The sequence below is a fragment of the Hippocampus comes genome, unplaced genomic scaffold (assembly GCF_001891065.2).
Source record: "Hippocampus comes isolate QL1 unplaced genomic scaffold, H_comes_QL1_v1.1 scaffold2, whole genome shotgun sequence".
In the NCBI taxonomy this organism is placed as follows: Eukaryota; Metazoa; Chordata; class Actinopteri; order Syngnathiformes; family Syngnathidae; genus Hippocampus; species Hippocampus comes.
Window position 1 is genome coordinate 3,510,724 of NW_017805139.1, and position 24,111 is coordinate 3,534,834.

General features: G+C 41.4%; 3 protein-coding genes across 7 annotated transcripts; 2 read left to right on the forward strand and 1 right to left on the reverse strand.

Annotated features, from left to right (window-relative positions):
* Positions 1-771: 771 nt before the first annotated feature.
* On the forward strand, positions 772-3,220 carry rpl12 (ribosomal protein L12). 2 transcript variants are annotated; one of them, XM_019867578.1, is made up of 6 exons: positions 772-935; positions 1,588-1,661; positions 1,997-2,095; positions 2,230-2,311; positions 2,661-2,747; positions 3,083-3,220. In XM_019867578.1, the coding sequence occupies exons 1-6, from the start codon at positions 899-901 to the stop codon at positions 3,199-3,201; spliced, it is 498 nt and encodes a 165-aa protein (XP_019723137.1). In that variant the 5' UTR covers positions 772-898; the 3' UTR covers positions 3,202-3,220. The 2 variants fall into 2 exon arrangements, with proteins under 2 accessions (XP_019723137.1, XP_019723138.1); XM_019867579.1 differs by having other exon boundaries at positions 923-1,033.
* A 1,194-nt stretch (positions 3,221-4,414) lies between these two features.
* pole3 (polymerase (DNA directed), epsilon 3 (p17 subunit)) lies at positions 4,415-7,603 on the reverse strand. Its single transcript, XM_019867587.1, has 4 exons — positions 7,538-7,603; positions 6,264-6,349; positions 5,762-5,880; positions 4,415-5,300 (listed from the first exon to the last, which is right to left on the reverse strand). The coding sequence occupies exons 1-4, from the start codon at positions 7,601-7,603 to the stop codon at positions 5,125-5,127; spliced, it is 447 nt and encodes a 148-aa protein (XP_019723146.1). The 3' UTR covers positions 4,415-5,124.
* Positions 7,604-12,566: 4,963 nt separating this feature from the next.
* Positions 12,567-22,071, forward strand: kmt5b (lysine methyltransferase 5B). 4 transcript variants are annotated; one of them, XM_019867416.1, is made up of 11 exons: positions 12,770-13,156; positions 14,696-14,754; positions 14,884-15,141; positions 15,231-15,378; positions 15,502-15,667; positions 15,754-15,863; positions 15,963-16,129; positions 16,951-16,970; positions 17,098-17,234; positions 17,551-17,750; positions 17,960-22,071. In XM_019867416.1, exons 3-11 carry the CDS (start codon positions 14,973-14,975, stop codon positions 19,429-19,431), a joined length of 2,589 nt encoding a protein of 862 aa, XP_019722975.1. In that variant the 5' UTR covers positions 12,770-13,156; positions 14,696-14,754; positions 14,884-14,972; the 3' UTR covers positions 19,432-22,071. The 4 variants fall into 4 exon arrangements, with proteins under 4 accessions (XP_019722976.1, XP_019722977.1, XP_019722975.1 ...); XM_019867417.1 differs by lacking the exons at positions 12,770-13,156; positions 14,696-14,754 and adding an exon at positions 12,567-12,763; XM_019867418.1 differs by lacking the exons at positions 12,770-13,156; positions 14,696-14,754 and adding an exon at positions 12,567-12,730.
* Positions 22,072-24,111: the final 2,040 nt, after the last annotated feature.

Here is a 24,111-nt window from a genome sequence, read left to right on the forward strand (position 1 = left end):
GGGTTTGTGTGTGTGTGTGTGTGTGTGTGTGTGTGTGTGTGTGTGTGTGTGTGTGTGTGTGTGTGTGTGTGTGCGTGTGTGTGTGTGCGTGTGTGTAGGGGTAAATGAGGGGCATTAACTTTGTGCAGTTTGTCAAAGGCACTTTATGACTTTCAAGCCATTGACTTGCATTAGTTCAGTGGGCAGTGGTGACACGTTCAGTAATAGCACGCCCCTTGTACCAATCGCGGGAAAATGGCCAACCGGTCGAGGTACCTCCATGTTTCTTTGGGGGCGTTCGGAAATTCACTCTGACGACCGGGTTCTACTCTGAGAGTGGGTGTACAGTATTCAGAGAGGCAGAGCTCCGCTTCCATTAATTTCCGAACGCAGTCAGCCCTGTTATGCAGTGTCCAACGTCGGAGCGCCTAGTGCGCGCACCTGCAGTCCGTTTTTGGTACACGCTGACTAACTGAAAGGCAAATTTGAACAACTCTCTTGAGTTTACTAACGGTTGGAGTGAACCAACCATGGTCACAGACTACAGGTATTTACGAAAGCGCTCTTTATTTAACAGTAACAAGGCACGTGTCATACGTTCTGCAGAAAACAAAAAAGGCGTTTGAGAGTGGAATGAATTATTACATGTTTTAACATCTTTTAACTTATTTGGGTACGCTGCAAACTTCCGTATACAGTACATTGACAAACGTTAACGTGCTTGATGGCCCCGCCCACATGTTACTACTGCCACTTCTCGCGATGTTTGGTGCACTTATATGCTTCGGTCGCCCACTTCTCGCTCTTTCTTTCTTTCTCCCCTTAACGGTGAAGGTGTAACAGTTATCGGTCGTCCCGAACCGGGTTCATCCGACACCCTCACCAATCAAGCTGAACTGAGCTCAACCTCCACACCAACATGCCACCAAAATTCGACCCCGGCGAGATTAAAGTTGGTACGTTTATCCTGTCAAACGGTACTTAAAGCAGACGCTTGGGTGACGATCAAGATGGCGTCGCACTCCGTCGACCTCCGCACCGCGCATTCACAATGGTAATTTTGGTACTCGAGCTGTGACAGACGTGTTATTGACATGTGTGTTTGTAGACTGTTTGCTCTGTGATTAAATTACGTTGATATTTTATACTAGGTAACGTGACCGGCCCACTCGTGCTTTGGCACGTGGGGGTAAACTGCTAGCGGCTAATTGTTAGCTTTTCTTTTTTTTTTTGCGATAATGGCGACACAATGAAGCCACATTCGCCTGTTGTAGTAATCATCATAACCATCATCGTCTTCATTATTTTAACAGACCTAAATTCTAGTCTGTTTGCGCTGTAGGAAATTTTTTAACGGTTACTCGTAATATAGTTTTTACTCCCCGCCTCGAAGGAGGCGAGCCATTTTTTTAAATGGAAAGGAAGAAGACTGTTCGAATCAAAATCACAAACTGAAAGATACTCTGCATGACTTCTTTTGAACCAGGTATTTAGACGTTTCTATGGTTGCCCCGTGCAGTAAACATAGAGCCCTACATTTGCTGGTTGATACAAAATGAGCTTATTTAAAGTTGACTTTCATTACGAACCTTGGTGTGTGTCTTACAGTGTACATGAGGTGCACTGGAGGAGAGGTTGGCGCCACATCAGCTTTGGCCCCCAAAATTGGGCCCCTGGGTCTGGTGAGTATTTTGCAAGGGTTTACACAAACCAGCCCCCCGCCACTATTCCTGTCTACCATAGTGACTTGGTGTAGTCCAGTGGAGGCTTAGAGTAACCCAGCTTTAGGAAACAGAGCTGCCCAAACTAATGGTCAACCCTGTGCCGAAAAGTCTAGAACATTCATTTCTTGTCCTGTCCATATTGTGAACTGTGCCTTTGCCACTCTATTAAATATTGATTTGGAAGTGTATTTCCGAAGAAACGAGATTATTTGGTGAATCTGATAAGCCTCATAGCTAAGCTCCGAATAGTTATAGATTTCATTAGAGAGTCTGAGCCTGCTCCTCTCTTACAGTCTCCCAAGAAAGTTGGTGATGATATTGCCAAGGCCACCGGTGACTGGAAGGGTCTGAGGATCACCGTCAAGCTGACTATCCAGAACAGACAGGCAGCGGTACAGATACTTGTTTTCTTTGAATTGAGGACACACATGACTCCCACTCTGCGTGTTGATTACACAGTAACACCCTGCTGAATGGGGAGCGTTCAAGTGGAACTGAGAACTTGGTCTTGATTCTGTCTTTATAGATTGAGGTCGTTCCCTCTGCCTCTGCACTCATCATCAAAGCTCTTAAGGAGCCCCCTCGTGACAGGAAGAAGGTCAAGAACAGTAAGTGGCTGCTATATTTAAAAAAAATGTTTGCCTACAAGGTACACCTGAGTAACTAGAAGTTCAATGGTGTCTTGAAGCTCTGACGCCTGGCATAATTCATAAAGGATAATGACAGACAGCACACCAGACATAACTAAACACTGTTTAGTTAGTGTTTCGGGGTCACTTCTGCAGGTGAGCCCCTGTGGACCCCGCCACACTGAATACAGGGATGCCAGCATAATGACTTTGTCACCGACAAGTTTTTGGAAATGATAGCCAAGTGTCACACTACAGTGATGACTGGAATGCAATTGTCGTCCCCCCTCCCCCTCACTCAATGTGTCCTTTTTTTCTTCTTCCTCAGTCAAGCACAGTGGAAGTGTGACCTTTGATGACATCGTCGGTGTTGCTCGTATCATGCGGCCTCGTTCCATTGCACGGGAGCTTTCTGGTGAGAGTCAAATTGGTCAGGCAGGATTAGTGTCTGTCAGGGCCTGCATTACTACACTTGGTTGTTGGTTAGCCTCCCGCCACTATGCCTGTCTGTCAGAGTGACTGAGTATAATCCAGTGGAGGCTTAGATTGACCCGCCTTTAGGAAACAGAGCTGCCCAATATAATGGACACCCCTGTGCCGAAAAGTCTGGAACACTATCACAGGAAATTACATACTCTGACTAAATGTTTCTATCAACACCCAAGTTTCTGAGGTGAAAAGAAATGCAATGTTAATGTTGAATGCTGTTCGTTACTGTTTTTTTACTTTTATGTATTTTTATTTTGCCAGGAACCATCAAGGAGATTCTGGGTACGGCTCAGTCTGTTGGCTGCACCATCGATGGTCGACCTCCTCATGATATCATTGATGACATCAACAGTGGCAAAATTGAGTGCCCATCAGAGTAATAAAATGTTGGAAATGGAATCGCTTTGCCTCATTTTTCCATTTTCAGGCTTTCACACTTGTTGCTCTTTTTGTTATGAAATTTCACTTTTAAGTTTTTTTACTCAGCTGAATTTGTTGAACACAAATCATGACATAACCAGGTTAAAGAAGTGCAGTTAAGTCTAGCCTTGGGCAAAAACAATTGTAATTTTAGTGAGGGGAAAATTGCATGGCGGCTCTGCCGGTTTATTTCCTTTCTACAGGTCTGTTATTTTTACAGGTTGTGATAAAGCTACCACAATGGAGCTCTTACTCATAACTGGCAGCAGCGCTAAACCGACGATTGGCTTGTTTCCACGTGCAAATTAGCAATTAATCATGGGTTTAAATCTAAAGGACAGTGCCCATTGGAAAGTTGTGGTTTTGTTTTCTATGAATAAAATAGTATGGCTTCTACAATTTGCTAGAGGTTTTGAAGGTCTATTGAAAATGATTAAATCATGCATTTGCATGATTTAATGTATTTATCACTGTTTTGGGGTTTCGCTGGCTTTTGTATTTCCTTTCACAAAAAACAATTGGTGGGGCCAAGCAACGAAGGATGACCATGTTACATTTTGCTCACTGCACAGTACTGCCATCTATCGGCGACGGGTTTTGACCTATTTTCGAGAACCTTTTACGCAAGCTACTGAAAGCAAAAATGAAACAGTAGGCTGAAGGCTGACACCTCAGTCCAGTTTCTTTGTCTCGTGCTACAATTGAACATGATACCGGTCCTAGTCTGTTGAATGGGAGAGGAGGGACTCAGGCTGTAGTAATCACTCAACCTGGAGCTGTTAGATTGAAAATTTTCATTCTTTTATATCTCTCTTCGACTTGGTCACTTAGCTCTGCAGCAGATGAACAACTGTGAGGACAGAGTCATCACCAAACTAGTGAACAAAATAACTGTATTCTATCAGGCTCCGATTTCACACGAAAATGGAAAATGTGCTTTGGCTAATAAAGGTTGGAAAACGCTGACATCGAGTGCTTGTTTGAGCCAAACCAGAAAAAATGTGTACAACTACACATTTGAAGTTCACTAAAATATATTTATTGAAAAATTCAGTTCATGAAAATCCTACAAAAATTATGCATTTTTTTATTATAATTGTAAGACCAGGTTCAAAACATCATTTGTAAACAAGCGTACATTTTTTTTTGTAACGAATACGCCACATGATGCGCATTATTTCTGACTCTGGCATATTATAGATGCAGCAGAAATTCCAACACCAAAATCACAACTGTCATCTTCACCAACCCAGGCAATAAATGCACAACTCAGTTGCCCCGTTCATCTTATCAGTCTCAACTGAATCAACTGCACTTTTTTTCCCCCATGAATTATTCCCGTGCAGCTCACATAAATTCTACAGTAGCTGCATTAAAGTATATAACCTTGTCATTTTAAAGTTGATCTCCAGGATGGACCATATTGAATCCCGTTGGCCAAGTTAGTTAATTTTATCAATCCAACAATAATACATCGGTTCGTGACATTATATTTGGAAACAGCCATAGCATTAAAAAGTGACAGCACATCACTATGCTTGTAAAGGATGATTCTACTTCTGCTATTTGTCAAACCAAAACACCGATTGTTACTCTGAGACACCTGATCCAAGATGTAATTAAGCAAGGAAACTGGTCAACACCAGTTAGTTAGGGTGTGATCCATTTTGTCACGTGCCAAAACACAGCAAAGCGGAACGACAGAGACTTGAAAGTATGTTGTGCTTTCTTTTAACATCTGGATTTCAGAGGATAGGAGACAAAAAGCAACAACCCGGACAATAAACCAATCAGTTTCTACTGGGATCCTCGTGATAACCTCACACGGGCTGCCTGGGTGCAATTCATCATTTAAACAGCGCTTCCGAGTGTGGGAACTGTTCTCAGTTTTCCACCTCCTCTTCCTCCACCTCGTTCTCTGCTTCAGCTTCTTCCTCCATGCGTTCCTCCTCCTCATCCTCCTCCCGGCTCTTATCATTTTCAGAGTCTGTCTTCTTCTCTTTATCTTTGCGTTTCTGCTCTGACACTTCCTTCTTTCCCTTTTGGCCCTTCTTATACACTGTTAAGGAACATAAACAGCACAGAATGAGGAGTTGCATCATCAAGCAGAAAAGACCCGTGTAGCTTTGCAATTCCACACTTGAAGTCATTTGTCAAAGTGATGGGGAAAAGACGATACAGGGATAAGTGCAACACATCAAAGTCTCCTGTGACCTTACCTGCAAACTTTCAGACATTATTTAGCTATGTTCCATGTTAGTTTGTTGATTCGGGCAAATCTTATATTTATGAGCTTTTCAAAAGAATAATGACAATGGAATTCACTTTTGGTAAATTCTACAAGTATCAGTAGACATTTTTCCACATTTTAACCGTACAATATTGACATCAGAAACTTTCCTCTTTGGATTTAAAAGATGTTTAGTTAACAATGCTTGTCTTGGAAAACAATGTCTGATACAGCAGTTACATGACTTACTATCCACAAGAGAACATTTTTTGGTGACTAGAGTTACTGACCTTCCAAAGCTTCTCGGAGAGGCTCCATGAACCGCTCAAACTCCATTTCCTCCATTGCAGCTAGGACGTCGCCTGCATTCAAAGTTTTTCGCTTGGCTTTCATGGCAAAGTTGTTTGCACTGTAACATATAAAGATTCATAAAATGCTCTTTCATTTCTTTGGGTGGCTTGAACAAATTTTGGGTTATCGGCCCCTTTTAGTGATCAGAGTGATTAAGTAAGTAAGATGTTACTCAAAAAGAGCTTGTGTCTTAAAATGACCTGTCTCATGGCAAACATGATGGTTGTGATCCATGGTTGTCACAACACCGACAGAGATGCTATTCTCCCTCACATAAGCCATCAAAATGATTTTGAAGGTGCCGTTTTAAATGTGAAATTACTATATATTGAACTGGAAATATTCACATATACTAAGAATTCTAGCAAGATGACAGTTGTTGTTTACACAATTCACATTATATGGAAGATGATTTTGTGAAAGCGTTGTTTGTCCTCTTACCAAGATGTTGCATACAGCACAAAGACACTGGCAGCTTGGGATATTGCTCTGCGTGCTTCTTTTGACACATTCACCCCATCTGGGAGCTGTTGAAAACAAACGATATGGGGGCGTCATCTCAAAGCTACAAACATGTTGAGGACTACACAAGCTGGCATATAATATTTATTTACACAAGGACCACACCATTTTCCTTCAAAATGAACAGTGGCAGTAGGTCATAAGTCGCCAGAATGTCCATTTGTGTTCTTCAGTTAAACGCAAATGAGGATTGAATTTTTGTACTGTGTAATTTCCCTCATAATTCAAAATGTTCTGTTTGGAATCACTCTCCATTCTGTATACAGTGCCGTCAATGTATCCCATAATGCAGGGGTCCCCAACCTTTTTTGCCCCACGGTAGTGCCGTCAATGTATCCCATAATGCACCCTGAAATGAAATATAGTGAGCAACAAATCAAATACATCCCATATGCTTATATCGAAAAAGATTTCCCGTTTCTAGGAGTCGGCAGGAGACAATCCTTTGTTGTGGTGCGCTATCTTTATTATAAGATATATAATACATGACAACATGGATGGACATTAAGTGCTTTGTCTTCATTTCGTAAAATACATCCAGCCTACAACACTATATTGTTGTAATTTTAGCATTAAATTTACTTGTGAAATGTTACTTTAGTTCCACAAGCTGACGTTTATTCGGTGCGTCATAATTATGCGACACCAATGACGATTCTAACGTCGCGCCCGAGGAGTGTCCGAAACTTTGCCTTTTGACTTTACTTTAAAATGCACTCTATATTTAAAAAAATATAGAGACACTGCTTTGGAAAGAGTATATGAGGACACTGACATTGTGTCCAGAATAGCGGTCCATAATTGGGGCAGGACTCAAAGTTTAAGGATAAAACTACGATATTGACGCATGAAACTGATCGTGTTTTCAATATTGCGCGCTCGACACCTATTAATTCAAAACGATGGTTTCTGATTTCGAATAGTAGAGTGTCATAATTTTCTTGTTAAGTGTATTTTGTTTGGGAAGCGCATTTAAAACAATATGTATTACAAAATTGTTGATTACTTTAATCGCTCTAGAATGCATTTACGTGCTCAAACGATCACATTACAAGAATAACACGTGCGGTAACTAAAAGAACAAAGACCCATTTCACTTGTCGATTAATTGGAATCACTCAACCTGCTCAATGGGTGACAATGATAAATTTAATTGAAATGCAAGTGAAATACTGAAATATGTTTGCGCTCACCGCCTCCTTGATGATACGTGTGATGACCGCGTTGGGAAGGTTGAGATCTTCTGGCCTTTCTGCCATTTCGCTCACTCTTCAGGACAGTATTCACAACCCTCCTCAAAAGTCTGTTGAGAGTTTCGCTAACACGCGTGCTCGGAAGCTGCTCAACTAGCTTAAAAGCTATTAGCACGGATACTTTTAACGCGATATTTTTTACTCCAAAGGACGACCGAGTGAGGAAATTCGTGAGATGATGTTCGTTTGGACAGTCACCTTGAAAAACTTTGTGTTCTTCCGAACCGATTTGTTTTGGGACGTTTCCCGCGAACCGCCTCGTACATTTCAACTCTGACCTCTGGCGCATGCGTGACGTATGGTTCGTTACATTACGTATGCAGTGCCATAATGGCTGCTACTCCCTTTTTGTCTTGACGGATAATAGCGTCAATCTATTGAGTCACCACGTCATTACAATAAAATGGGGCTGTTTTATGCATTTAGTCAAGGAAGGAGAAGAAATGTATGTTAATTGTAGAGCCAAAGAAAGTGGTTATAATTACTGAAGTGCAGGGTAAAGTAGAATCTATATACTGTATTCCGTGCAATTAAAAACAAACCATTACGTTACATTCAGTTTTATATGAAATCAAACTAAATACTGGAATTGAAATGGTCGCGCTTATAGATGCTGGTGGTCCTGTGAGAAAGTCGGTGTTTTCATGTTGTTTTCACATTTTTTTACAGTCAATTTGCTGAATAACGCTCGCAGTCACGTGACCACAGTGAAGTGGTAGAAGCTCGCGACTGTTAAAAACAATGCAATGGCGGAATTTCATTTCAGCTCACGCCTTTCTCTCACAGAAGATCCATCTAGCCTTTAAAGTATTACACAGTACTAGTTTCCATGGCAGCTGGCTTCATTACTAATGGAGCAGCATGATGCAGCCCACACAGTGTAAACCACTCGTAAAGAACACAGGGCGCATTGCTACACCCACCTGGTTCAAGGTGCTGTATCTTGCTTTCTCAGTTGTGCTGTAGGACATTAATGCTGACTTGAATCACAAGTCATATCTGTAGTTGGATATGTGAACGGATGCATTTAATTAAATTCAGTTCTGTAGATTACAGAGCACAAACTAAATCTGTTTTTTTTTCCTCCAAGATGTCAGTTTTAGTGTTACAGCACGAGCTACGTGTAACAAAGATAGCTGAAAGAGTTATGGGATGCATTGGTCTACCCTTGAAGGGCAGACTGTGATTAAGATAAGATAAGAAAACCTTTATTAGTCTTGCAATGGAGAAATTCCCAATTCCCAGCAGCAAAGTTATGAAAGGAAGAAGTAGAACAACAAAATATAGGAGCTGCTGGAAAGGCAGCCACTCTCGCGGCGCCATCTTGAAGTCAAAATAACAAAAAAACACAACCCAACACATAGGACACAGACAGTTGTGCAATCTTCACTAGAATCTCTCCATCATCCATCCATCCATAAGGGTCCCGGGACGTGCTGGAGCCTATCCCAGCTGACTTTGGGCAGTTGGCGGAGGACACTCTGAACCAGTTGCCAGCCAATCGCAGGGCACAGAGAGACAAACAACCATCCGCGGTCACACTCACACCTGGGGACAATTTAGAGTGTTCCATCAACCTGCTATGCATGTTTTTGGAATGTGGGAGGAAACCGGAGTACCCGGATAAAACCCACACAGGCACGGGGAGAACATGCAAACTCCACACTGGAAGGCCGGAGCCAGAATCTAACCCTGCACCTCTGCACCGTGAGGCCGGCGCTCTAACTAGTCGACCACCGTGCCACCATCTCTCCATCAACTAGTCCTAATTTCTGAGAACTATTATGGATTTACTGATTTAAATGTAAAAGAAATTAACTGTATAGAAGGTTTTCAAAATATGACCAGATGCAAAATCATCCGCAATTGCTTCTACTGTATTCATTTACAGGTACATAAAATATAAGAGCTGGTCCAATTTTAACATTTCACATAAATCCTCATCGTGAGCAGCACAGTGTTAATTGGTTCGCACATCCTCCTCACAGTGCAGAAGTGCAGTGTTCGATCTGGCTCTGGCCTTCCTGTGTGCAATTTGCATGTTCTCCCCATGCGTGTGTGGGGTTTCTCCGGGTACTCTGGTTTCCCCCCCACATTCCAAAAACATGCATGGCAGGTTAATGGATCACTCTAAATTGCCCCGAGGTGCATGATACACTTTTAGTGTGTTCATTTGTCTCGATTATTCCGGTTGTTACGGAATGACTCCTGTTATTACTAAACAATAATACAAAGAATACATGTTACCTTCAGGGCCAATAGCAAAATAAAGGTGTATGACAGAACAATAATTTCCGACTTGTTATGCAAACATGCTTTTAGTAAATTATAACATGCCAGCCCTTAGAGTATATTACAAGTTAACAGTGTCATAATTTTCACTTTGATATCAGAAAGCATCCCTGGTTATCTTAATAGTGTTTGTGTTTGTATGGGATATACAGTATACAGTATTGTCATTGTTATTCTTTGGCTTTTGACTCACCATGATACTTGATTTTTAGTTTAACTGTTTTTGTGCTTTCTGTCTTAGTTTGTAATTATTTGGTTTTGTTATTTAAATTATTTTTGCTCCATGTACAGCACTTTGTATATAGCGGTGGTTGTTTTAAAGTGCTCTATAAATACAGTTGAGTTTAGTTGCGAGTTCAAAGGGTCAAATCCAAAAAGTGGGGTCAAGGACACAAATTACACTTGTTAATTGCACAGCCAATATAGTTGTGTCTGCGGAGATATCATTTTATGGCTTTTAAGTTTCTTTTTTTTTTCTTCCATTTCAACACATACGCTGCACGTTTTCCCATTGGTTCGCACGTCTGCCTTACAGGGTCATTTTTCTCTGAGCACACTGGCTCTTCTAAAAAACATGCATATTGAATTAATTGAAAATTCCGAATTTTTGAAAGTGAGTGTGTGTTCGTCTACAACAGCACATTTGCCCTACGATTGGTTGCCGACCAGTCAAGGGTGCAATATCAGCTTGATAGGCTCCAGTTCACCCTGATGGTGGACGGCCAGTATAATTACGAAAAAAATGATGGATTTATTTACTTCACATACATACATTCCTCTACAGTTTCTTCATAATGTGCTCTGAGAGTACTTTGGACACATAAGTATATATATATATATACAATATAAAAGTATTATATTGCACTTAATTATTGACCTTATCCATGTTTGTATTTATATTGCACTTAATCGAACTGTGTTTTCTTTTCTCTTCTTTCTACCCACAATCTTGCTGCTGAAGGCTGTAAATTTCCCCAGTGTGGGACAAATAAAGGATATCTAATCTAATCTAATCTAATCTATAGTGTGTGTATTTATGTCAAAAACAGAGCATATTTGTGGGTTGTTTTTTTTTTTGCATCTGTTTGCTTGAGTTAAAATGGATTTCTTTTCAATGGCAATAGAAAAATGTGGGCAAGTTGAAACAAATCAATAGAATCTCTTTTGGGCTAATAAAAATGTCAGGTAATATATGTGTTGTAAAAACACCATTAAAGACAATGCAACAATACTGTATTGAATACTGTAAATATTGAAAATATCTAGTATATTGTATATGCAGAATTTCAACTTTGCAATAGCTCATCTGTAAGGACTTGGGCTATGGATACAGAAGGGTTATGGTTTGAGTTCCGCTGCTGGCTGAAAAACGGCAGATGTTTAAGAAATACAAGTTAGGGTGCATTTGCGCAAGGCACTGATCCCCCCCCACCACTAGCTCAAGAGTTGTACCACTGTTTTCATGCCCCTTATATTCTAACAGCTCTCATATGCATGCCTGAGTTTGTGTAATTTGGCTCTCTGTGTGATAAGCAATGCAAAATACACTTGTGACAAAAACTTAATGCCCTTTGGGTGAAATTTTACAAGGAACCTGAAATGCACTTTAACCTTTCGAGGTGAACTTAATTTGACGTTGCGTCTTTTGAATGGCCTTGTTCAACTGCTCAATGTTTCAATACTTTTTGCACAACTTGCTGTATCCTAAAAAGGAGCTAAACTTAAAATTCACAAGATGTGTTTGATCACTGATCGGACCAATACTTGTACTGATTCAACACTGGTGGTATACAAATGATCTTCTTTAGCATGCCATTAACCTTCTGACATCATGAGATGAGGATGACACAGAACATTTGATAAACAGTCCCTCATCAGTGTCAAGGGTCAGATGTAAATGGCTGCTGAGCTTAGTTTTTCAAAGATTGTCATCAGCCAGTTGTATTTTGCTAACGGAGATTGGGATAGCTAACAATATGGGGCTAACCCCAATTCATGCCCCTTAATTCAGTCAAGCGCATGCCAGTTAAATTTGTTTCATGCATCATCAAAACATCCAATTTCAGTTTTCAGGTTGTTTCAGTGATAAAGGTCTTTTGCACCAAATTGGGCCATTTCCAGTGGCCAAAAGTGTTCAGTCGAGCCTGTACCTGAACGTGTGTAGTGAACTGACACAGCAGTGGCACACTGGCCACCATTAATGCTGAACCTTGGCAGACTCAAACCCACAACCTCTGAACCGTGAAGTGGATGTGCCAACCACTCAAAGGTCATACCGCCACATCAAACATTTCTTGAGAAATTTGCCGCTCAGCTTTATGTTAGAAAACAAATGTAAAATGTAGTGAAACATTGTGGACATTTGCATTACAACGTCAAGAGGAGGTCAAATGAAGTTCACGTGTTAAGGTTACCGTGCATTTTAGGCTCATCTAGAAAATTTCACCCAGATGTCCGATATCCCTAACTCTGTGAATAGTGCCTAAACAGCTGAGTGGAAAATTATTGTCCCCTTGAGATGGTAATAAGTAAGATATATTTGAAGACGTGTAGCCCCACAAATCAATACTGTCTCTAACTTTGAAAACGTTTAATTTTGCGTGCGCTTGGATCTCCTATCCCAGGCAATTTAATCCTAAAATGCCTTATGTAAAAGTTAATTTGCACGCGCAAATGGTATATCCTACAGACAATTTAAGTACACCTCGTCATTAGGTGGACGTAGGATACTTAGCGAACAGAGGAAGTAAAGAGTAGTGAAGACAAAACTGACAGAAGTCGACAGTTACAGGCTGGCAAAGTTTGCCCTTCGTGGCGTGGTTCTGTATGCGCCGAAAGCAGGTAGAACGGAACCAGTCTGGAACGCGTAAATAGGTTTGTTTATGCAGTAGCACTCGTGTGTACATCCGACCGTCGCGGCCTCAAAGATAAATATGGTCGTCCACATATGATACGGACCTAAGAAATGCCGTTTGTAACCTATAGTTAGATAGCTCTATGCAGTCCGTTCTTGCCCCGCTAATCGTTTGGGTCTGGATGGATGAGAAGGACTGAGTATACATCGGAACTACTTTGTGGGGGATAGCCGTGCTGCGCCTTTCTCTCCCACTCGCCTGTGCTAGTCCGCCATCTTGAATTTTAATGTTAATTTCTTTCTTTCTTTTTTTTTATAAATGTGTTTCCTGTAATGTTTACGGTGCCGTTTCAGATTTCGATGACTTTTAAGCAGGGTTGTTATATTGCACGGTTATTTGACGAGGCCACCCGGTGAGTAAAACGTAATTTATTCTGTTTCCGATGTCTTCACTTGGGGCATTTAACCATACTATCGCGTGAAAATTCTTTATACTTACTGTAATACTAGTTGGTTGCTAGCATCATAACTGACCAACATGTAACCAATTACTTAAAGACCATATATTATCTTTGGCATCATATAGATGCGAAAACGAGCTGACTGTTTGCTTCCAAATCAAACAAGCAAAGCTAATGGTAGTGCATTAGCAACTGCTCACCGTTGCTGTTTAGTGGCTTGTAGGTAGTCATATTTTTCGTTTAATGTAATGTGTGGCGCTAACTATAGTAGCTTTTCCTCGTGGGTGAAAGTAACCTCAATTTTAGTGTTGCGATAATGGTACTGGTAGTGCGTTTTACCGACCGATTGCTATTGACAATGTTAGCTTACCAAGCTAAAAGAGCACTGATGAAGTTTAATGATAGATGTCTCAAGTGTTCGCTAACAAATAGCTCGCCTATAACGCGAGCAATCTGTGTTAGTTAAGTCGTCAAAGGACCATTATTCTCTGAAATGTATTGTTTTGTGTGTTGGCTGATTTTCATGCAAATGGGGATTTATTAGTTCACTCTGAGTGTACTGTGTACTAGATTTCTGTCAAATCACCGTCAAAATATAACCCTAAACAAGTATCACTGTGTCAGAACCCTTCGGTGCCATGCGGTTTATGTCCGCGTTACCTGCTAACATCAAGTGATTGTGAGGCATAAAGTCAGTCTTGTGTTTATTTCGTTTTGTCACGACATTCTGCCGGCGTCTGACGGAGCTGCAAAGCACCGCGGCCGAGCCTATCAGGCGTCGTCCTGGTAGCTAGCTCCATGCTAACCAAGGCAATGTGTGGAGCGGCACCTGTTAGCAAACAATGCAAGCGAATAGCCGAGACACAATTTGTCGCCTCCAAATGTTGTGGTGGCCTTCCGGGTTTCCACCTGAGTTCACATTGTGCATGCGAGCGCGTGCCTATTGTCCATTATACTTGAAGTATAATGGACGTCTGTTCGTGATCATAAGGAGTATCGCACGTATTGTGCTTTGGTACAGGAGCAGCGGGGTTCAGTTTGGATGCACGAATAGCTAATTGTTAAAACTACGTCTCATGCATTATTTTAGGTTACCACTAAACAGCGCTACAGTTCCGCTTGTGAATGCTTCCGTCGCTCTGTTCAACCGACCCAGGCTCACTGCGGAAATTGGCAAAAGCTTATCTTTGTTAAGCACGCCATCCCTGCTGCTACAGTGGCCCGTTAAGTTCAGAACGTCCAGACGTTGTTTGACTTGGATGTCTTATTAACATTTTTTTTTGCATTTGATCAAGTGGCTCTGAGACAACGAAATCCAAATATCTGCATCTGTATGTTCAGCGACGATCATAGTTCTCGCCCGTAAAATTCAGAAGGTCCAGAAGTTGTTTGATGTGGATGTCATTATCAACATATTTATTTGCAGTACGACTGAGTGACTCTCAGACATTAACGACTTTTAAATATTTGCACGTTTGTTCAATGTCACAGTTATCTCCAGATACCCTTGTGAACTGCAAAATGTCCTCCGAACATAAAGGGATAAATAGGTGCGTTTTTCATCCTTTTAAAAAGGGTGTCAGTTTCATAACTGTCTTAAACTTTGCAATACTACTCTGTCCTCTTCTTACACATCAATTTAATTGCAGCGTTTTGTTTATTTTCAATGTGTTTTGCAGAATTCATATTCAAGACGCCAGACTTCCCCACTCAAGAGTGTTTCTTCATCTCAGAGACTAAATGCAACTGGACCAGGGGGCTTGTGGGCATGAAGTGGCTGGGCGAATCCAAGAACATGGTCTTAAATGGCAGACGACATGGAAACAAGTTGACCAGCGAGCAGCCTGTGAGCCAGAGCCAGTCTCGGTCTCAGCATTCACAGCGGGTCTCCCTGCGCCACAACAAAACCCATCCCAGAAACCGAAGATGTAGCCGTAGTGAGTTGAACGTGTCTTTGTGTTTGTGTTTTTTGTAAGAGTATAGTTTAGTAGCAGTTCCACATTCTGAGGCTTGCTTGTTCTGGCAGGGTTTCACGCAACCAGCCTTGAGGCCGAGAGGCGATATGTGCCCTCGTCAGGTATGACTGCAAAGGAGCTCTGTGAGAATGATGACCTGACCACAAGTCTCATATTAGATCCTTACCTGGGCTTTCAGACGCACAAAATGAACACCAGGTCAGCTATTTACTAGGGTGCAACTGAAGTTTTGTTTGTGTTTTTTTGGGGGGAGGGGGCCATAGGAATACACTGTGCATCTATGTTCTAACTTAATTTTGTGTTGTTAATGTGGCCCTCCAGATTTCGTCCAGTCAAGGGAAGGCAGGAGGAGCTGAAGGAAATCATTGAACGCTTCAAAAAGCACGATAACTTGGAGAAAACATTCAGAGCGTTGATATCAGGGGACTGGTCCCGAAATCTTTTTCTTCACAAGACAAAATCTCAAGAAAAGCTATTTAAACAACATGTAAAATGTTTTCTTGTGTTCACAGTCCACTTTCATCATCACAATCACTCCAATCACTTGGTGATTAACTATACGCTCTTCCACAGGTTTTTGTGTATTTGCGGGTGTTTGCCACTGACAGCGGGTTCGAGATTCTCCCATGTAATCGCTATTCTTCAGAGCAAAATGGAGCTAAAATTGTGGCAACGAAAGAATGGTAAGTTCATGCCATTTCAGTCATAAATTCATGCTCTGGACATTTTATGAGCTAACTTTTCAGTGCTCATAACACACTTTTGGACCTGATCTTTTGCAGGAAAAGGAACGATAAGATCGAGTACTTGGTGGGATGTATTGCTGAGCTGTCGGAGAGTGAAGAAAACATGTTACTGCGGCATGGAGAGAATGACTTCAGTGTCATGTATTCAACGCGCAAGAACTGTGCACAGCTCTGGCTGGGGCCGGCTGCTTTTATTAATCATGGTATTAGTCTGTTGCGTTTTATGATTCGGGTTAAAACATTCCCGTAGTTTGTCAAACAGCAGCCTTTTCATTTTAACATTAGTTGACAATCCCGTACGCGGCTTCTTTTTCCCCCTTGGGAAAATAACTTTGTTTTGGCTCGGATGGTGGACAGTATTGTTCACAAATTGCCATTAAAAAATTTAACAACAGCAAAACTTTGTACTAAAAGAAAAACACAGCACCTACTGTGCTTGTAAACAATCTTAAGTGAGGTAGTGTGTGAGTCTGAACAGAGAACTAAAAACCATCTTAGATTACGTTGATGTTTTCTGGCAGGTAGCATTCTAGTCACCCGTCCTCTGTGTTGTGCGCTTTAGTTTAATGTTCCCGGGAGCCACGCGCCTTAAGAGAAGTTCAGTGCAGCCTCTCTCACTTCTTGACAGCCTCTCTCACTTCTTGACATTTTATTTTGCTTGAAAGTCCACTTTGACAAATAATATATATATAAAAAAAATTGTACACAGTACTAATCAAAACTTTGGACGTGGTGTCTTATCTAATGGTGTGAGGACTGTGTCAGAACGTTTGACTTTCAGTTTTATTCCACCAATAAAAATATTTGCAGTATAAAAGTTTATATAAATAAAAATGGCACAATAAAGCCTTAAGACTTGGTATATGCCTGGCACTGCCACGGTTCAGTAAATAGGTGTTCATGTACACCCTCCTTGCTATGTGAGGAAATGTAAATTATTATCTTGTAAATGTTTTTCCTCCATTTGTTCATGTCCATTTGCCAATGCAGATGATTAATTTGAGATATTTTCTTGCTTTTTCAGATTGTCGTCCAAACTGCAAGGTGATTAACTCTGCAATTGTTGTTTTTTTTTTTTTTTAATAATACTTTTGAATTTGTAATCATGTCTAAATAAGCTTGGAAAGCACACACAAATGTATAGATTCATTCCCTTTTTTGTTGTTGTTAGTTTGTGTCGACAGGGCGGGACACTGCCTGTGTAAAGGTGCTAAGGGACATTGAGCCAGGCGAGGAAATCTCTTGTTACTATGGAGATGGATTTTTTGGGGAAAACAATGAATTTTGTGAATGCTACACCTGTGAACGGTAAATTGGAAAATGTATTTTCATACACAGTATCATCACATTTAATGTCTGAACTTGGTTATGTCAATAATTTGGTCAGTGTCATGTAATAGTTTGTGTTGCAGATATCAGGAAAATAGAAACATCAGTTTTTGAATGATTCAGCCAAAATAACATGACGAAGCTTTCTGATTATGTTCAGAAATTAAATTTATATTATAGAAATATGATCAATACATGCAGCGTTTACACTCTTGACAATAAACTTTTCAATGATGACCTGCGGTTTGTCCGAGCGTTGTTTTAAATTCACATTCTTTCATTTGTTGTCCCGCAGACGCGGCACTGGTGCTTTCAAATCCAAAGCTGGACTGCCTGTCGAAGTTCCAGTGATCAACAGCAAATACGGGTTGCGGGAGACAGACAAGCGTCTGAACCGTCTGAAGAAGTTAGGAGAAGGAAACCGGAGTTTGGACTCTCACTCTGTAGGCTCCCACACCGACGTAGACTCTCAGGAATCGCCCAAAACACATCAATGTAAGGGTTAATGCTGTTTCTTTGCACCACTGAGAAACCAAAGCAATTTTCACTTGGCAATACAATTTGATGAAATGTATTCAGAATGTGCATTCCAACTGGAACAGGGTAATCTATGTATAGAGAAGGTGGAGAAGAATTATTATATATTTATGATTTTTTTTTCCCCCTGACAATCTGCTTATACATGTCGTTTTGTCTTTGTGTAGCTGCCAGAAAAAGATCATCTGGTCTCAAGTATAAAAACAGGACTCAAACAAGACAGACGTTGTCAAGAGCTCTCACTACCTCATGTTCAAAACAAGGACGTGTAAACAATAATAGGGTACCAAAGAGACTAAAATCCCAATCAAAGCCTTCACTAAGTAGAGTCCAGTTACGGAGTCGCAGAAGGGGCGCGGAGCCCAAGGCATTGGCCAAAGGTGAGACTTGCCAGCTGGGTCTCAGAGACTCGAAGGTGTCGCTGTGTAAAGGCGTCTCCGTAAAGAAGGAGAAGGACGGCCAGGAGCTGGTCCAGCAAACGCTAGGCCAGCGGGGATGCTTAACACGTCACGCTGCAAAGGAAAACGTTAGTCTCACGGTTGTGCAACATGGTAAGGGTTGCCTGTCGTCAACGTACAGAACTCGCAGGTCCACCCGGACACTCGTCAAAGCCCAAGAAACAACTGGCGGTGTCAAGCTGGACCCCGGTGCTATGCACAACTTGAGCCCAGTCTCCGGTGCAGTGGTCATTAAATCAGAGCCATCGGACTTGGAGGAGTATCTTCACCACGAGATAGGTCTGGAGCAGCCGGCATTGGATGCCGGCTATCCCCAAAGGGGCTCGTGCGCACGGCTGAAACGGCCGATACGGCTCGGGACGGAGCGAACAATTAAATGCGAGGACTCGTACGGTGAGCCGTTTATGCCAATGGCATCCGGTCATCCCACCAGCTACTCAGACTGCGGGAAGGTTCTCTTGAGCTTCTCCGACCGGCACAGGGATTACAACCGGGTTGCCAATGGCAGGAAATCCCTCCGTCGGGACAAGGGCAAGAGTAGCTGTCGCTCACAGGACAAGGGGAAGAAGAAGCGCAGGATCACTCGTTATGATGCCCAGTTGATCCTGGAGAACACGACGGGTCTCCCCAAACTGACGCTCCGGCGACGGAGAGACAGTAGTAGCAGCAAGACCAATGATCCTAACGACGTCATCGGTTCTTCCGGTCTTTCTGCCGCGTCAGTGAACTCGGCCTCATCCAGCAAGATTAGCATCAAGTTCAGCAAGGACCACGACAAGGACAAAGGCAGCTCGTACATAGCCAAACTCAATAACGGTTTTTCCCCCGTGGTGCACAGTAACTCGACAAAGTTAAAAATACAGCTGAAGAGAGAGGATGACGCGCGGAGACTATCCCAGATGAAGGCGGACCAGCTGTCCTTCAACGGTGACATGGGTCCGAGTTTTGAGGCTCGAGGGGGTGGACATCGAACCCAAAAGATTATGGCAGAGCCGTCGTCCGAAGATGAAAATGATGCGGATGCTGATGACGACGAGGACTACTTTGACAATGAGTTTGAAGACGACTTCATTCCACTTCCCCCGGCGAAACGCCTGCGACTCATTGTGGGTAAAGACTCCATCGACATTGATATCTCCTCCAGGAGGAGAGAGGATCAGTCTCTTAGACTCAATTCATAGCTTGTGGAGCTCCTCCCTCCTGTCCCTGTAAATAAAGAAAACAAGCGAATCAGCTGTCGTGTTGATGTAAAATAAGTATAGTAATTTAAAAAATTAAAAATCTCTACAAATCTGGGCCAGTATTCATAAAGATTCAGATGTGTTCTCAATCATTTGGACCTGTCTCATCGAACCAGAAGACCAGAACAAATTTCACTCACTCAGAAGACAAGAGTCATTATGAGTACAGGCCCAGAAACATTACTAGAAGGGGTTGCTAACTTAAAACAAATCTGCTCAATTTCAATTGCATTCATCCGCAAGTACCTGATGTGATTTTGTTTCCCCACCACTGGTTTACAGCAACGTTGTGTAACTGTCTTACAATACCCAGACAATTGAAGAATAAATTGTCATTTTGGAATTTTGAGAAAGATGACAACCGGAGCATGTTTGATGTTTTGTTGCATTATGTTGATCACCTGTTGCAAAGAAATGGCCGAGTTGGTTGAGCCTTCCAAACAATGTTTCCTAGTAAAAAAAAGCACAATTATAAACTACCGTGAAAAAAAATCTATACATATAAAATGGAAAATACCAACAGTTTGAACAATTATTTAATCACAGAGGGCTTTCTGAGGGCTTTCTGTCCCTTTCATTGTACTCTACGTCCACACACTGTTTTGGTTTAGATCACGGGTCACCAACTTTTTCGAAACAAATCACTTCTTGGGAACTAATAGGGACGGCTACCGGTTTGACACACACTTCAGAAATAAACTTTGCTTTTCATCATTTTGCAACTGTTGCGAGAATATGCAGTACAGCGAACCGATGGATGTGTATTCGAATATGTGAACACAACAACTACAAAACTATGATTTAGCAGTGTCGGAAACTGAAGCAATTTATTCCTATAAATCTCTTAAAGCATTAACATTTTCAAATACATTCTTAAACATTCCTAGGAAATCACAATGGTTCGCTATTCGAATATGCCCACTGGCTACTCATGCAGTCCTTGCGGGATACCTGATTAAGATCGGTGTAAGATGCGTGTGCATTGATATTGAAAACGACACAATAGCTACTAAGTCATCTGCCCCACTCGAGTCAACGCTGCCTTTTTTTTTTTCTCCAAACGGTGCAACAATTCATTTGGAAACCCCTCATTGTGGCACAAAATGACTTGTTTGGAAGGCACTCCACATGGCAGGAAAGAGAAATCTCAATTCGCTCCCTTTCTACTGATTTTTGTACTCCAGTCAAGTTAGTTGGTTTACCGGCAGAAGTTGCAAATGTCGCCCTCACCCCGTGCGCTTTAGGAAGCGGGATGGTCTGCTTGTTGTACAACAGTCTTTGTTTGCCGAACCTCATTGACAATTGAGAGAATTGTTTTCTGTTCAACTATTCCTTTCAGTGAGTGCACTTGTTATATTCATAATGGACATTGATATTGTAGAAAGTGTACAGTATAGTGACTATCCACTCTGTCTTATAGGCAGGTTTTTATTGATCTTTGGTTTGGTTTTTTTTCCCCTCCGTTTGTATTTTATTATTTTATTTGTTTTTTGTATGTGAGAAGCCATGCTGAATGTTCAGTGTTGGTGCAGTTGGTCCAGAAGCATTATAATATTGCTCCGTCACTTGATTTGGATTCATGTGCCATGTTTTAATTACTGCAGTCTCTAAAGCCAGGACTTTGATTTCCTTTCCGATCAGCGTTTTTCAATGTAAACAAGAGTTGAATGAAATAAATAAAAGCACATGGTTTTGTTATACATGACTGTATTTAATTGTGCCCAAGTTTCTTTCATTTTGGAGCCACTTTGTAATAAAAACATGGCATATCAAATTCAGTCATTATGCTTGTGCATAAAGGCTACTTTCAGAAAATATTATATAGAAAGACTGGCTTATATTGCTTCATCACACTTCATATTTTTTAAGAGCTAAATTTGATTTCTCTTCCAGAAATTTTGCAAGCAAGACAGTTGGAGGAAGCACACGATCTCAAACATACACGGCTCAGAATCATTGATTTGGTGCCATACTGTCAATTGCTTTTGATTTCTTGCCTGTCCCATCGTGTCTTGTACATGGCAGCATATCGTCAGTCTTCAATTCAGTCCAAATACCTCTGAGATTTTGTCATTCACACATTTTTTTAAAGTATATTCAATCTAGTATCAACAGGTGCCTTAATAGATTTGACCAAATTTATAGAAGAAGTCATTGAACGATACCCAGCTTCCTACTTAAATAGTTTCGCTTACAAATTATGTCAGTCTTTCTGTATATTATTTTTCTCCTCTAGAAGTTATACAAGCCAGTAGATTGAGGGATCAACTATAAAAAAAAATGTTTACCTACTTTTCATGTTAATATGTACTGTTCATATCACCAGCAGCTAATCATCGTTCTAAAATGGGCTTTGTCAGTCCTTCCTCTTTGTTGGATTGTCTGCGTCCACTCTAAAACTGTTCCGGATGTACCATTTGTGTGCTTTTTGTCCAATAGACGGCTTTCACTTTTCCTACAGATTCAAAAAGAAAACAAAAATGTAATATACTTTACGGACATTTAGCGTCTTGCGTGGTTAGTGGGAAACCTGTACAAAGAATTAAAACTGGGCAGTGCATATATTGTCCAATATGTAAATCATGTGAACGAACACACCTTGTACTTATTTAACAGTTTTGAATACTTGAAAACGATATAAAGTTGCTTTGTGATTCATCTCCTGGGCCTCTTTTGCGCAGAAGGAGTCCCAATTTGTGTTTCGGAAATAGAATAAATACAAAGTGCATAGTTTTCCATTCACTTGACCTTCACTTGTTACACTTTGACTTTCCCTCTCCAAAACCCCACTGTTTGTTGTACACACTATGCAGACAAAGTCTTTAAAGAAGACGACAGGAGCTTGTTTGTGTGGGTAATCTTTGTGCGGAGCTGATTGGTGTTGGACCGGAGAGAGATCTTGCTCACTCACCATCTCTGTTTATTTTTCAGCCCAAAAGTTTGAGATGGTCTTAAAGTCAAGGTTTTGTACAGGTTCTTCTACACCAAACTGAACCAAGCATGTTTTCTGGACCTTGTCCTCCCCCACATGACACAGTCATGCTGGAACAGAAAAGAGCCTCCGAAATAGGAGCCATATAATTAATTGTCAAAACATCTTTGTAAAAGATGCAGTTGCAAGGAAATGTATGTGAACCCTTTGGAATTACCTGGATTTCTCCATAAATTGGTCATCAAATGTGTTCTGATCTTCGCCTAAGTCACAACAATAGACAAACAGTCTGCTTGAAATAATACCACAAAAACAATGTTCTCGTGTATTTTTTTGAACACACCATGTTAACATTCACCACGCGTGGTGAAAAAAGTAAGTGAACCCTTGGATTTAATAAATGGTCGACCAACCATTTGGCAGCAATAACCTCAAACAAACATTTCTTGTCGTTGCAGATCAGACCGGCATAACGGTCAGGAGGAATTTTGGGCCGTTCCTGTCTCAGTTTAGCAATGTTCTTAGGATGTCTGGTGTGAATTGTTCTCTTAAGGTCATGCCACAGCTTCTCTATTGGGTGAGGTCAGGGCTGACTGGGCCACTCCCAAAAGCATATTTTCTTCTGTTAAAACCATGCTGTTGTTAATTTACTTCTGTGCTTTGGGTCATTGTCCTGTTGCATCACCCATCTTGTGTTGATGCCCCCTCCACCATACTTCACATTTGGAATGAGGTTTTGATGTTGGGGTGCTGTGCCTTTTTTTCTCCATAGTGTTGTGTTCCTTCCAAACTACTCAATTTTGGTTTCATCTGCCCACACAATACTCTGTCAGTAGTGCTGTGGAACATCCAGGTGATCTATGACAATTTTCACACGTGCGGCAATGGTTTTTTTTTTTTTTTTTGGTGGGGGCGGGGGATAACAGTGGCTTCCTCCGCGGTGTCCTCCCATTAACTCCATTCTTGTTCAGTGTTTGGCGTATTGTAGATTCATCCACAGAGATGTTGGCATGTGCCAGAGATTTTTACTGACACTCGAGGATTCTTCTTCACCTCACTGAGCATTCTGCGCTGGACTCGTCATCTTTACAGGACGGCCACTCCGAGTTAGAGTAGCAACGGTGCTGAACTTTTTCCATTTATAGACAATTTGTCTCACTGTGGACTGATGGCCTTTTACACCCCTTTTCCACCCAAAGAAAACTTGTTCGTTCGGCGCCAGTGCTATGCTTAGTTTGTTCCAGGGGCGTCACTAGGTTTCAAGAACAAGGGGGGCTTAGCCCCAAGGGGAACACAGCCCCTTTAGGGGGGTCCGGGGGCATTCCCCCCCGGGAGAATTTTTTTCTACATTCTGTTAAAAATCCATCAATTCCGTGCACTTTGAGAGCAAAATGAAGAGGCTATGAAGAACTACACACATCACATTAGTATCCTCTTTACTATGATGGGGCTTCCTCCCCTGGACTTTAACTGGACTAGATAATAGAAATTATAAAGAGTTCAAAAGTTCAATCTTGGTTGTTCAAGGGAATTAGAAGGATGCCCGATAACATAACCTATATGACAGTAGGCCTATATTCCTCTCTACCAAAATGTATTAATATATGCTTAGCCCCCAGAAGACTATGTATTTTGACTTAGGCCTTCAGTGACGTCACATACATACACAATATAGGCTCGTCAAGCAG